Source organism: Cyanistes caeruleus, chromosome 1, assembly GCF_971803275.1.
Source record: "Cyanistes caeruleus chromosome 1, bCyaCae1.hap1.1, whole genome shotgun sequence".
Classification (NCBI taxonomy): domain Eukaryota; kingdom Metazoa; phylum Chordata; class Aves; order Passeriformes; family Paridae; genus Cyanistes; species Cyanistes caeruleus.
Window position 1 is genome coordinate 109,962,965 of NC_141701.1, and position 14,681 is coordinate 109,977,645.

Here is a 14,681-nt window from a genome sequence, read left to right on the forward strand (position 1 = left end):
AAATTAATTTGATTGGTACACTTGAAAAAACCAAATATGCTTTAATGTCAATAGCTCTCTCATGAATAGAGGAATGTCCTGCCTGGTCCCCAGAAGTCTGGTGTCCTCTGGTGTCTTCTGGTTGACTGACTTGTAAACTGACTGAGCTGCAGCAGTCAACCACTACCAGGGATAGGAGTCAAGGAAGTTCTCAATTATGCTCTCCAGGGCAGGCTTTGGGAATTGTTCTTTTGAATACTTGAGAGGTGCAAACACCAATGCGAGCTTTTCCAGTACATGAAGTACTGCTGATTATTCTCCCCTGCGTGATCTCTTTGATGTAATGCTGCTCTAAAAGGCAGTTTTAATAGGATGCCTCCCCTCTTACCAACCAACCTCATTTTCATTAAGCATGTGGGTGTTTCACAGCTTTGAGACTCTCTATCCAGGAGTTCTGCAGTTACTGGGGGAAAGGGACAGATACAGCTTACTTCCTTCAGAAAAGAGGCTAAAAAGGGTTCTGCCAAAGCAGCTGGGTTAACTATTAAAGAAACATTCTCTCAATGCCAAGCACAATGTACAAATCACTCTGTCCTGCCTCAGTTCTGAATTCCCAAAGCTCTTTTGGTGGGTTCCCTAAAGGACAATGCCCCATCTGTTAATTCTCCTGGATAGAACCTCATTGATGGTATCTCACTCTTATGCATGAATTAATACCTAAAGAAATTAATTTAACATTCATCTTGTGGCTGGTATGTAGCTGAGAAATCATTCTAAAGAAGCATTGGCTGGAAAGGATGTAAGAAATGTCTGTTTACTGCTAGGATTCAGAAGGAAAAATGGTGGCATTTCTCAGGACAAAATGATGGTTCTTCCATTTCCTTTAGCATTGGTCCCAGACCCTTTGGAAATGGACTGTGAATGAAAAAAGTATCCTGCAGTTTCTTCCAGGAAAAGATTTTATCTGAGTCCAGCTGGAATTTTCAACAGGAAGTCCAAGTTTTATGGCCATGTTTTGGAAAGAGGTAACTGTACAATACTCTTGAAAAGTAATTTCCTCAAATGTTAATGAGATATACTCTAACTACCAGCAAAGGCAAAAGAAAATCATGTCTTGCTCTGCCAAATGAATTGAAAAATGACTTCAAGGAAAGGAGATAATCCTGCCAGCATCAACACCGTTAAATAAGCCACATACATGCCTTCTATTGTTTTTTATCTAAGCAGAGAGGCCGCTTAAACATGTTGAAATAAAAGGCCTTTTATGTTTGACAAGAAAATAAGTGGCATGTTTCATTTCCTTGCTCAAACTGAATTAATATTATAAACCTCAAACCTTCCAAAGAACTTAATCATAATAATTTTAATGGAAAAATTCAATGTATAGAATTAGATAAGAATTGTTCTCATAAAAATACATATTCCTCTAAGAAAGAGCTGTAGAGGTCTAGATAAAAGCCTCATTTAGCTAGAATTACCTCCTAAACTTGACTATGCTGTTAAAATGTCACTTGGTCTCAAACTCTGCCACGTAGCCACAAAATTTTTCATACCATTTCTATAAGGCTTGCTAAAAAGCTTTCATATTTCTTTACTTTAAAACATTCAAGTTTGTATTGAAAATAAGAGAAAAATCTCAAAGATCATAAATAATTCCATTATTGGATCATACTCCCTCAAGTCCATGCTCCTGGGCCTTGTGTGTTCGTTAAGGAATGGTTCCAAAAGGTGATCCAAGAAAGGAAATATTTAATACACTGCCAGTATTGAAATATTTTCCTTAAACCATATTATATACCTGAAGAAAGCAAGTTTATCCTTCTTAGTACCAGTTCTCATCTATATGCATGTCCTTCTTATAATGTGTTTATGTCTTGGACTTCATGAAAATCTGTGGCAATTTTCCAAATCTATTGTTTCTGAACAATACACATTTATTTCAGCTTTAGTTTTTACTGAAATATTTGATGTCTAATGCTCTTACTGATTATCAGTTTCTAAGCAACTGGTAAACAGGATTTTTTAGTTGTCAGTTTCTAGAAGAAATTGCAACTCATTAAAGTGAGCATGCAAAGCTAACCTCAGATTGTAGCCATTACACTTATTTTAATGTATTTAATTTAAAATGTTTGATCAGAGAACAAGTCTCCTAGGATGCATAACTTTTCTGGAACATCACAGTGAACAGCAGTTCTTCAACAAGCCTCATTACATTCCATGCACAATATCAAGCAATGTAAAGAGAATGAATAGTAGCATCACATTCAGTTCATTTTATATTGATAAAGCTTCGTGTCTCGGGACTAACATGCTAATAACCACATCAATACTTGTTTTGATTAAATGGATTTCTTCCAGCAGTGGAAGCAGCAGGGCCAGAAGTATATTGCACTAAGGATATTCACATCCTTATGCAAGCAGGATGATTAAATTTAGCATCAAGTTACAGGTTGCTCTCTAATTCAATCTCTAATTCTTTCATTCAATTCCACCAATGAATGTTTAAGTTACAACTTAACTGGCCTGTGCATCTTCAGAGGTTCAGCTGTCAGGACAAATCTTGAACAATTTAAAAGTTATTAGCCAATTAACCCTGCATTTATCCTTTACTTGTGAATTTTTTCCTCTGTGACTGGACAAGCATGTCCATGTGCATCAGACAAAATCTATCAGAACAGAATAGCACAGTTAGAATGTGCTAAGCTCTCTGGAACTTTAATTTAATGCCCACTGAGATTAGAAAAGGGTAAACAGTGAGAAAACAACAAAAACCCTCAAAGAAAAAAGCATTTATCTACTGATAGCATTTATTAAATGACATTCAGTCAGTATTAAGCAAGCCATCCCAAGGACTTACCCTGCTAAATAAAAGAATGTGATCCTCAGAAATAGAGCTTATTTTCAACACCATGCAGGGCAGCCTCCAGAGCAAAACTGCACTCTGTGTTTGTAGAGTCAAAGCAGCAAGTGTTACTATGTGGTATCAGCCCTGCCAACATCTGACAAACCCAAGGAGAATGAACACGATGTTTCTTTAAGCATGTAGTGCTTGAGATGTTAGCCATTGTAAAAACATTAGGAGGAAGAAAGAAAATAATGAACATTACTGTACCAAAACAGGAAAAGCAGATTTCCCTCCCACCCACCCCCTGCCTCTTACAGACAGCCCTGGTACTTTTTTTTTTTTTTCCAAAATGTATCATGGCAAAGGAATGTGTCTTTCTTTGCCTGATGACCTCTGATTTGGAGAAGTATGCTATTCAGCATCATTTAGCACACACAGAACAAAGAAGTTTAACTGTTTCAAAGGAATGCAGAATTCCAGCTCTTGTTACAGAGTTCTGAATGCTCATCGCACAGCTTAATATCCGGCACATATTGGATGAAAAGGAACAGTAACTCAGCAGAGACGGCCTCATTCCAGGCTCACCCCTTCTCCCCCCGCCCATGCTAAACAGCTTCCATCTCCTTGTGAAACAGCAACAGCTTCAGATTATAATTCTGTTTTCCTAAGGATATTCATGTTGCATTTAAGTCAAGAAATCGTGATCTACCAAAACATTAAAGAAATCTGTTTACAAGCCCTACTTCCAAGAATGCAACCTTTTATTTAACACAGATTTACATGACAAAGGGCCCAAATACTGACCAGTGCCTACACCTGATCTCAGAAGAATGAAAATCTCTTAGCGAAGATAAAGCCCTTACAAAACAGAGAACAGCACAGCAAAAACTTGTGGCTAAGAGAAGAGTTAAAAGAGGGAAAGTCTGGTTTATTTTTTTATTTCTTTTATATACCTATTTAGAAGTTAATTTTGTCAAATATATCCCCCCTTAGCCTAACAAGCAGATTCAAGACTATCTTGAACACAAGGAAGTTTAACAGTTTTTTTACACAGCTATTATGAGTGGTTCAAGATGAACTGGAATTACACTGAAAACAACTCATGACAGCAGTGAAATATGGGCTTCTGTGATCTTCAAGAGGCAGGTAATGACTACTTAAAGCTTCATGGTGTCAGGCCCCAATCGCTTTAAGTGCCCAGTATTTTCCTCAGAATCAAAAATTACTTGTTCTCAGAGCAAATTTTTTCAAATTCACAGTGCTCTCATAAAATCCTAAATAGAATCATTACTCACAGGTACTGACATTTAGAAAACTGTGCAGCTAAACTTGTGATCCTCCCCTTTAAGATATAGCTAGGTCATCCCCAGGGTTACAACTGAAGCAGTTTTATTTTTTTAAATTTGCTTTTACCTTTTCTTGAATCCTCTTGGCTTTCACTGTCGATACAAGTTTCCAAATTGCATGTATAGGAAGCTTTATAAAACAGGAGAAGACAGACTTATGCAGCAGATTATCCATAATTTAGGCAATTTCTCTTACTGCTTCCCTTTCTGGAGTTCTGAATGCATGTTTTCTGCCTCTTCCCAAAGACTCGTAGTCCTCGAGTGTTGCACAATCCTTTCCTGCAGAGCAACTGGTGAAAATCAAAACATCAAATGCAGAGCGTCCAACAAATGACTAGTGTTAAAGTGCCACAAGGGCAATGTGAGCTGCAAGAACTGAGGGGCAGTTCTATCAAATGCAAATCATTTCCCTGGCAGCCTGCTCAAACAGCTCTACTTCTGGTAAGAACATTCATCCTTAGGTCCTGATTTTTTTACTACCCCTCCTAATGCCTGATGCCTCTTAAAGCTTGTTCAGCTGCAGTAAAGAGGTTAGAAAACTGCTGTTTGCAGCACATTCACCCCTCCTCCTCAAGATGTATTTCACCGACTGCACTGTCTGGTTTCACTTTTGTTTCGCACACAATCCTGTTATGTGGATTTCAGATTAATGCTTTCTTTCATTCCCTGCTTTCTAAACTGGAACTGCAAGGCACCAGTTACAGAGCAAAACAGTGCAAGCTCAGATAAAGCTTTGCTTGCAACTGGGGGCTTTGCCTTGAATCTTACCTGCAAAAACATTTCCTTTCAAGTCATTATATTTGTCTTTATGACCCCTTCTCTTCTTTGCACCTTTGATCAGCAGACAAGTGCTTGTCTGGCTTTTGTAGCAGACGGAAAAGCAGCAAAGCATAGTTACATCAATTATCATCCTAAATTCTTGAGTTTCAGAGTTATGGAAGTTAGAGTGGATGTCTCCCTCTCTAGTTGTTGTTGGCCTTTTATGCAGAGAAGTCACAGAGCTGGGTTCTTATTACAGTAAAGCAATTCAGTCCTCGCTACAACTCCACAGCCATTAATTCCTAGTTTTTTAAGTCTTTCCTAAGGTGTGTTTCCATGTATAATAAATTATTGTAAAGTCACTCTGTACCCAGGCCATTCTATGATTCTATTATTTAGATCTTGGCTAATACTACAGAATTTATCCTGAAGCTATTATATACAGCTGCTAAAGACTAACCAGCCAGAGAATGTTATGTGCCTCCTGCACAACAACATTTGTGGGAGGCAAAAGAAATCATTTCTTTACCTTGTCAGCACAGTTTGTGGAAAGCGGTCCATATGGTAGGGAAATAATACTGCTTTGCAGGACTCTTCTCCCACTCTTCCTTTCTAGGTCTCACAGCTACAAAAAAAATCTTTCAATAGATTCAGGAAAGAATCCAAGACAGATTTACATGTTTGTTTTCAGTGTTAACTCGTCCCACACTACTTGCACATATCCCTCCCTTCAGGTTTGATGCTTGACACAGGCAAACATTCTGACATTTCATGCTTGGAAATGTGCCTTCAACAAATCCTTTTTGTGTTCCTAAATGACTGTTTGGCTGCTTATACTTCAGCCCATCTGTTTGGATGGCACCAAGCCTGCTCACAAGGTGATCTTCCTGTTTCACTTCCTATCTAGAGAGGCCAGCCAATTCTGAGCTCTCGGCACAATACCTCTTCTGCCCTCACTTTGGTACAAAGCCCTGCTGAGTCAGAAACACTGCTCCTGAGCTTTATAAAATTCATTGGCACTTGAGTGACTCTGACCACCTGAGCAGCAGAGGAAGAAAACTGGAGTTGTCAGCACTGTAAATTGCCAAGTACACTTGTTACTTTGAAGCCAGGGGGATGTTACAAAGATCAGTGACACATCGTAGCTTGAGAATTTTAATTGTTCTGCAAAGCCAGGATCACCCCAAGCAGAAGGACAAGAATAATAAAGTCAAAAACACAAGCCACAGGCATAAAAGAGTCAAGCGGGAGGAAACTCTGAGCTCCACTTTGCTGTAGTGGTTCCTTAAAAACGGCATATATTAGGATGCATTTGTTTTGTATAACCTTAGACTTTTACCTAAATTCACAGTGTTATGTTTATGCCATTCCCTGCAAAATCATGCCAGGCTGAAGATGCCTCTTTGCAAAGTTCTGAAGTGCATGACCAAGCTCTTTCAGAGGAATGGAGTACCATAGGCTTGTTTCAGATTGGTCTAACAGTGTTTCAAGCAGGCACTTGTACACTCACCTCTTCTGTGCTGCATATAGGTGCTTAGGGAGCACAAAGGGAGACATCTGCAGTATCAGAGACAGCTGGATGGTGGATGGAGCCTCAGAAGTGTAGGATGACATCACCTGGTTGAGCCATACCTTGGCCTTGGCAAATATCAGAATTCTGCATTTCCTTGATTAGCACCTGAAGTCTTTATTGAAACAGAAAGTTTTCTTAGCTAGGAAACACTTGCACTGTCGAGGGTAAAGTCAGTGGGTACATATCACAAATGTTCTTCCTCCCTCCACCCTGTTTAAGAAAAGCAGTAATAAGCCAAGGAAAGCAAAGACAAGCTTTCAACATACAATATCAGCTGTCAGAATGTTTTAGTTTAAGGGTTTTAATGAAAATGTCTCCTTGCTCTGGTGTAAAATAATGTGACAAAATTTCCAAACGTGAATTCTGACACCTGAAAGAACAGTTTCTCTTTGTGCCCTGTGTTTTTATTAAAGAAATCCCCTCACTTCTCATGCCATACTACGTTTAAAAGAAAATGAAAGAAATTTAAACATTTTGACTCTACCTAGGAATGAATCAAATTTATACTAAAATAATGATCTATAATGTGCTCAGAAAAAAGCAAATAACAGAGACTAAATTCCTCAGCTCTGGCCTGGCAACTATCCAGTAACAACAAGAATAGCACCAACCTGTTTGTTCAACTAATTCTTGCAGTATCAGTCAGGGTGAATTGAGCATCTCCTACACAGCAGTTGGACAACCCCTGCCCTGTATTATAAGCTTTTCTAATGACAGAATATAATACATTGCCAGCAGCCAAAATCCACAAACAGCATCCAGATCCTGTGTAAAAGTAGCAAATAATTCTCTTTTCACTGAGCAAAAGAACCCCAAAACCACACCATAACATCCACACAGGTTATGTGTCTATATAGATGCAGGTACCACATCTATACACAATGCCCCCACCCTGAAAATACATTTAAGGAGCCAGCAAACAAACACAGACTTTGTCCTACTACTCAGTGCAAGCTGCTGGCAGCAGGACACTCAGCAACATGAAATTCTTGTTCACTGTGATCTGTTTAATTGTCTTCTACCATCTTGGCATCTCAGCCAGACCCCTTCACCTTCTAAAGCCTTTCATTGCAAAGTTCTTCTATCCCAAGGAAGCCATGGCATTTGGGTCCTTGAAGCATATCCTATATGTATAAAGCATTGCATTTTGGCTTTGTGTACTGTCAGGACAAGAATTTGCTTCTTCCCCCATCTCCCCCCACCTCATTACTTTGATAAATAACAGTAACTCCAGCAGAGCTGTTAGTCCAACATTTTCAACTAATCTAATTTTCTGTACCCTTGAGCAGGATTTATTAGTTCAATTCTAGTTAAAAACTGTTCCAGTTATTTTTATTTTTATTTTTTTTTATTTTGAATGATGCAAACTTTACATTTGATATGCATCACTAATTTAGATTTTCTAGGATTTTAATGCTTCCATTTTAGTTCCATGTCCAGTAACAGTCTCCCGAGTCCAAAAAAAGACATGACTATACTGGAGCATGTCCAGAAAAGAGCCACAAAGATAATTAAGGGACTGGAATATCTATTATGGGAAGAGAAGCTGTGAGAGCTGGGACTGTTTAGTCTGGACAGGCTCAGGGGGATTTTCTTAATATGCATAAATACCTGAGAGGCTAAAATGAAGGAAGAGGAGCCTGACTTCTCAGCAATGCCCTGTGAAAGGAATGGAGGAAATGGGCAGAAACTGAAATGCAGAAAGTTCCACCTAAGTGTAATTATTTGTTTATTAAACCACTGTTATAGTGATGAAGCATTGAAACCTGCTGCTAAAAAGGTTGTGAAGTCTTCAACTTTGGACATGTTCAAAGCCTTGCAATCCATCCTAAGCAGTCTGCTCTTTCTGACTTTGCTTTGAGCATGGCATTGTACTACATGATCTCCAAAGAGTCCCTTCCAACCTCAGCTACTCTATATTTCTGTGTAATTATAAGCTATTACTATAAAAAACCCCTAAGGATATCAAATGGCATCATTAATTCTGTGTAAAAGCAAGTGCTTTTTAAAGAAAGAAGATACAGTTAAAGAAATGTCACCAGTAAACTGATTCCCAAATATATGAATTCATTGCTAGTGCTGTGCCAGGAAATATTTCATTTTATTGCAAGAAAATTTGCCTGAGTTTCCAGAATGCTTCTCAGATGTAATACAGCACTCTTGTGTAGAAATACTCACACAGGCATCAAATAACTACATATACTACAAGTCTGGTAGTTGTAGTTGCCAATAGCTTACTTGAAACTGTTGGACCAGATAACTGGTCCATAATTTCTCCTAGATGCTGTAGTATTTTCAGACTTTTTTCTTCCTCTCCCAAGCATGCATGAAGCAGTTAGCTTCCCCCTTTTCTTCCTTAATTCCCAAGAATACAAAGTCATGAGGAGCAACTGACTGCAAAAGTACTTCTGCTGTACCAGGGCTCCAATCTAGATGATGTCACTCCTAGAAAAGAGAGACGCCATCTGTAAAATAAAGCTCAAAACACAGCACCCATTTCTCAAAATTTCTTTCCTTGGATATTCTCTTCATGTTCACCTGATTTACCACTTCCCAGTCAGAAGATAATGTCAAATATTTTTTTGCAGTTTTGCAGTAACAGGAAGGACCAGGTTGATAAGCTGGTAGACAGAGGATGAGACTTCTATGCTTATGTCCTGCTGCATTCTCCTTGACCAAAGCAGTTTCCTCCCATTCCATTATGCCAAACAAAGGAATGCATCAGGAGTCAATGGATCATAAGCAGAGTGTGTGATCAGGTGTCACATGGCTGAGAGGTGGCTGTCAGTGGAACACGCTGTGCTCACATGCCTCTCAGAGGCTGTGTACCCAGACCTGTCAGTCCAGCACTGCTTTCAGAAACTTAATTTCTTTAATATCCAACCTCGAGGTCACAATTGAAGAGTTAATTTCACGTGGATAACAGGCTGAAGCTTTACCCTTATTGCCACACTAGAAGTCCAGAATAGATATTCTTATAGCCACTGTCCTACAAACGACCTACCTTTTACTGTCTGTAAAGCCACGAAAGCTATTTGTCTTTTTAAAGCTCCATGGTATTGGGATTTGGGCCCCATTTGTTACCCACTCTCCTAGTTCTTTGCGTTAATGAGCTCTAATCAGCAGCCTTCCATTTTATAAAGTGTCACCCTCTAGTGCACTGTTTAAATTTATCTAAATTAAAATCACACCCTATTTAAAATTTGCCTCTTGCTCTAAAATCTCTTGATCAATCATTCTGTAGTTTCAGCCTAGCCTCTACAAATTTGATCAATGCGTGCTTCATTTTGTCTTCCAGATTGTTTAATAGAAACCTTAATTAGTGCTTTCATTAATTAATACCAGACCCAATACTGATTCAGAGATATGCCATTTGATAGCTCCCTCACCACTGGGTGTTTCATTGTTAATTATCCTGACACATTGTAGCCCAAGCAATTCTGTATTCACGTTACAGGTTGATGAAGCCGAGAAGGGCTTTTTTCCTCCCAAATTCTTCCTGAAGGAGCTTCCCACACATAGCAACAAGAAGCCATGGTAGAGTTAGATAACAGAAATCCACTGTGTTTTCACTTGTCTGCTAAACACATAATACAGTGCAGCTTATTAACTTAGTCTGAACAAAAAAGTTCAACTAATTATTCACACATGTCTCAAAGGAGCATGAAAACCTCTTCTTCACTGCACTGATGGACTGTGGTTTAGTTTTAGGGTGCTTCACAGAGCAGTGGGGCTAGAAAGGCAGAAGTTCACTGCTTGTGAACCTGGCAGCCAGCTGAGCTTTTTCTCACCTCCAACTCTTTCATCCGAGGTTTAACTCATTACATCACCACAGTCTCATCTGTCTGGCCCAGGTTATCTTCCTATAGTGTTGTTACTACCCTCAAGTTTGCCTTCAAACACTCAAAATCAGATAGCAGCCCATCCAAAAACCCACTAAGCTCCTAGCCAGGAGAAAATGCCTGAAGGGGGGAAGGAGGGGGGCTTTACTCATTAGTTTTCATTTTTTCAGACACACAGCTCTTCCAGCTCCAAAAAGGACTCATCTGAACAGTTTCCACATCTTACTCAGAAGTGCCCTAAGCAAAAGTACTTCCCCTGGAGGTTTGCTTAAGGTGAAGAACACTTACAATACAGTCCAGGTTCTAAACAAGTGCACTTATTTAAGGCATAATCAAAGACACACAGGGTCAGATTACTGAGAAAACCCTCTCCTATTCAAGTACAAGCTCTACAGAAATTACATCCTGGACACCAAGGACTAGATCTGCAGGTGTACTTAGGGATACAAGATTTGTACTTGCGAAGAGCCCCATAAGAGACTGTAGGAAACCAGGAAATTCTTTCTCAAACTGAGCCTGATTCCAGCAATTCACCTTTAATCTCTTAGCATTAGCTTTTCAAAATATTCCCTTCATCAGACTAGGGAAAGATAACATGGAAATCCAACATGCATTCTGCCAGATTTCACATACAATTTTCTACTCAAAATTAAGGAGTCTCTTGACTCAAGTGAAAGTAGCCTCTTTTAGCAATTTAACTTTACTCCTCAAACCTGTTGCACAATTTCTTTTGCTACATTTTTTTGTGACTTTATTCCTATGCAAAACCTTTTTTATTTCTGAATGTACCTACCATTCTCAAGACAAATCAACAATTGAAAAATAAAAATAACTAACCTTTTTTCCCATCTTCTCATGGTCTGTAATTCTTTTCCTTTTCCAAGGCCCTTCCAAATGTTCCCCTAGAAACATTTCTCTTACAGGAATACTGCACACCACAGAGGAGGAAAGGGAAAGGATTGCAATGTTTGCTTTATAAAAGCTTGCCTTAGGTTCCCTTCCTCTCATATAAAAACACCTAGCCCAGTATATGGTTTAAGGAGATTACTGCTAGGCAATTCTAGATTTTTTGCCTCTTGTCTCTGTGCAGATCTCAGATTTGAGGCATGTGAGTTAAGCAAGCAAGGAGAGGAAATGGTGTGAGTGCATGAAATGTGCCTTATCCTACAGTGGAGAATGTGAATCCTGCCAGTGCAAAGGATGTAAAGGCTCTAATTGAAAGCACATATATCATTTGAAAGCTGGTGGAGAGTAAGGACCAATTGCTGAGCACCTGAAACTCCAGGTGCAATTAATAATTCAGCTGCTTAGCTGAATCTACTGAAAAAAAACCCCATACCTTAATTTATAAAAGATTCCATTTTAAAATATCTATCTCTCAGGGCAGTTCATTTATCTATTGATCAGATTAAAAGAAGAATGTGTTGGAAAGCTAAAAGCAAGAACCAGCATGAGAATTTAGAATAAAAGCTTGCTCAACAGGCTCTGAGTTTCATGTTGTAAATTGGCAAACATCTGACTTGAAGAATGGTATTTGAGGTATTTGAAAGTAAAAAGGCATTCAGAAAATGGATTCTGAAAAAATTGTGTCTGGTTTAGACTTTATCTGTTTATATATCAAAGGACACTCTTCCTAGCAGCTATGTGTCAATCTCTTCTTTCTGCCTTGTACACACTCCAAAAATTATTTTAGGATTGAATTATCTGTCAGTTTTGGATAGCCTGGAACTCTATGCAGAGGATATACAGTCACTCTAAAGACATCAAGAAGAAGCTATTGCTCACATTATGCACAGATGATCAAAAAAGTGTGTCTAGAGAATAATAGAGGGCTGTATTATTTTCTGTTTTATAAGCTCAGGATGTGTCTAACTGAGAGCACCCATAGCCAGATGTATCATCATCTCACAAAAACCAGCTACGAGAATGGAAAGACGTGAGACAGACAGTGGTCATGAATAGTCCTACAAAAGCTTTTATATGAAGAAGGACTGAAAAGATTCAAACTGTTTAGAGCTGGCAGGAGACAGACACAGAGGGAAATGAAAGACAGTGGAAGAACTAGGTAGAGCATATCTGAAACACAGGAAGGAAGTCTGGTTTTTAAATCAGATTTTCTTTTGAATAAAATAGGAAGTGATTAAAATGTGGAATTTTTTTTATTTTATTTTTTTTTTTATTTTTCTGCATGCCATCTCAGGGGTCAGATGTTACTCAGATTCAAAGGAAGATTGAACCAGTAAGTGTATAATGGGAACATTCATTAGAAAGGGTGCAGGCTGGGATATCAAACTGTATGCTTCAGGGCAAAGGTCCCTCATCAACTCTAAGGAATTAGAAAACAGACTTTTATAAGCAGTTATTCTGGCAGGCAAGGAAAGTATTATTAATTCATTTATAATGCCTTTGACCTAAAACACAAGGGGAGGATATAGATGTAAAAAAGAAATAGAAATGGAATTAGCAAACAGACAAATCAACATGTAGTGACTTAGAAAGAAAATCCCCAACTTACTCCTTAGAAAAAGGAAAGGGATGAAACATCAGTTAACCAGACAAAGGGAAACAACTTGAGGTTCTGAGGTTAGGCCCAATGAGGTGGAACTGTGAAAAGACAGGAAAAGTGCTCCAAATGCTTGAGTAAAAGAGCATCATATTTATAGAGAGGGTGAAACAGAAATGTGACACATTGAAGAGATGAATGAATGGATTTTTTATTAAAACAAACATCTCAGAGAAGATGCAATATTAAACGTTTGAAAGTTTTGTTAATATAACAAAATGGTTTACCAGGAAGGGAATTTGTCTAAATGATTTGCTATATGTACTTTCTCCTCCTGAGCTTGAACATGATTCAATTCTAGCAGAGGCGGAAGGTAACATAGAAATGATCATTCCCCAACAGACTGAAACTTGTTGACAGGAAATGGTGATGAAACCTGAATTATGTGTTTTGTGCATAGAAATGATAATTTATCAGGGCTGTTTGACACTGGCTTCCTCTGCAAATGAATTCTCAAGGAAGGAAGGCAGGAAGAGAAAACCTGCAACTGATTTTCTGTCTCATAAGGCAAATTAGATGAACAGATTCTAGTTGAAGAGTTTGCTGTGTTAACTTCTCTCAACTCTGAACACGCCTATGTTGATACACAACCTGTTGGTAGCTGCAGTGACCTTCATTATCCTAGCTTATGGCTCTACAAGTGAGCCATAAGCCATGTTTCAGTCCAGGCCATTTTATTATGTTTGTTTGAAATCAAAAGGACCCACAGATAAACTTCCAGAAACCCCGGGCAAACCATGTTTGAGTCACTTTACAATTATTACTAAAGTTCACTGAGCATCTATGCTCATAAATAAATACCCTTAACCTTTTTGTTTAACATGTTCAACCTTATAAATTCTTGTAAGAGAATCTCTGTAAAGATTAATTGAATTATAAGATCATGGTGCTACATGATCAAGCATATTACTGTCAGACCAATTACTTTTTCTCCCAGTGTGTGGGACCACATGTGCTAGATTCACTTGACAAAAGGCAAGCAGGCAGGGAGTGGGGGTGTGTGACAGCTGAAGGGTGTGCCTCTGCCCCACAGCTAAAGGTGCATAAAATCCAGAGGTGAACAAAACACCGACCTTTCATCTCCTACATGGCTCACAGACCAGGTCAACAACCTGTTCATGGCAAGTCCAGTGTGGGCTGCTGGTGTGGCACAGGACACTGGTGTGGCCCAGCAAGGGAGTGAGTTCCCAGGGTAAGAGGTGGGTAGCTGTGAGCCACAGGAGATGGCCCCACCAGCCAGGGCTCATCCCACTGTCCTTTTGGAGGGAGCAGGGCAGGATGGAAGGGGGCAGCCAGGCACAGCAAGTCCATGGGTGATGAGGTAGGTCTGGGATCAGGCTGGTAAGCCAATTCATGGGTCAGGGGTAGTGCATCAGAAGGGTCCACAGCCAAACATGGCCATAATGCAGCTGCAATGCAGACTGGCCAGGACCCAAGGAACCAGAGCCTGAGCTTAAAACCAGATCCTGTTTGAATGGCAGGTGAGGAGAGACCTCACTGAGTCCTATTCACTTTCTCCCTAAGACCAGTAGCTGTATCATTAGACTGAGCTCTGAGCCCTGGAAGTCAAACCCCCAAGAGTGGCAGAGGGTGACCTCAGGGCCCTGATGTGAGGTAGAGACTGTCCTCATCCATTTCTGCCAAACAGAAAGAATACTGCTGTGTTCTTCTACTACAGGTTACAGTTCTGGGGTTTCTCTTCCCAGGTCTCACCCTTTGCCAGGAGCCATTCACAAGGGCAGAGGACATGTCCCCTGAGAGCTGCTTCCTGCAA

General features: G+C 39.4%; 1 protein-coding gene across 11 annotated transcripts in view; it reads right to left on the reverse strand.

Moving 5' to 3' along the window:
• ATP2C1 (ATPase secretory pathway Ca2+ transporting 1) overlaps positions 1-14,681 on the reverse strand; it is a 97,031-nt gene that overhangs the window by 63,131 nt on the left and 19,219 nt on the right. For 2 of the 11 annotated variants that reach the window (XM_086849566.1, XM_086849631.1), the window contains exon 1: positions 2,837-2,920. Coding sequence is in view for 6 of the 11 variants with exons in the window: in XM_086849507.1 (XP_086705633.1) it covers positions 2,837-2,920; positions 4,238-4,345 (192 nt within the window). In the remaining 5 variants the exon portion in view is untranslated. Of the gene's footprint in view, positions 1-2,836; positions 2,921-4,237; positions 4,767-5,458; positions 5,555-6,439; positions 6,615-7,113; positions 7,268-8,113; positions 8,162-8,740; positions 8,948-11,181; positions 11,616-14,681 lie in introns of those variants that run through there. The other 9 variants (XM_086849507.1, XM_086849546.1, XM_086849535.1 and 6 more) reach the window with 9 other exon arrangements.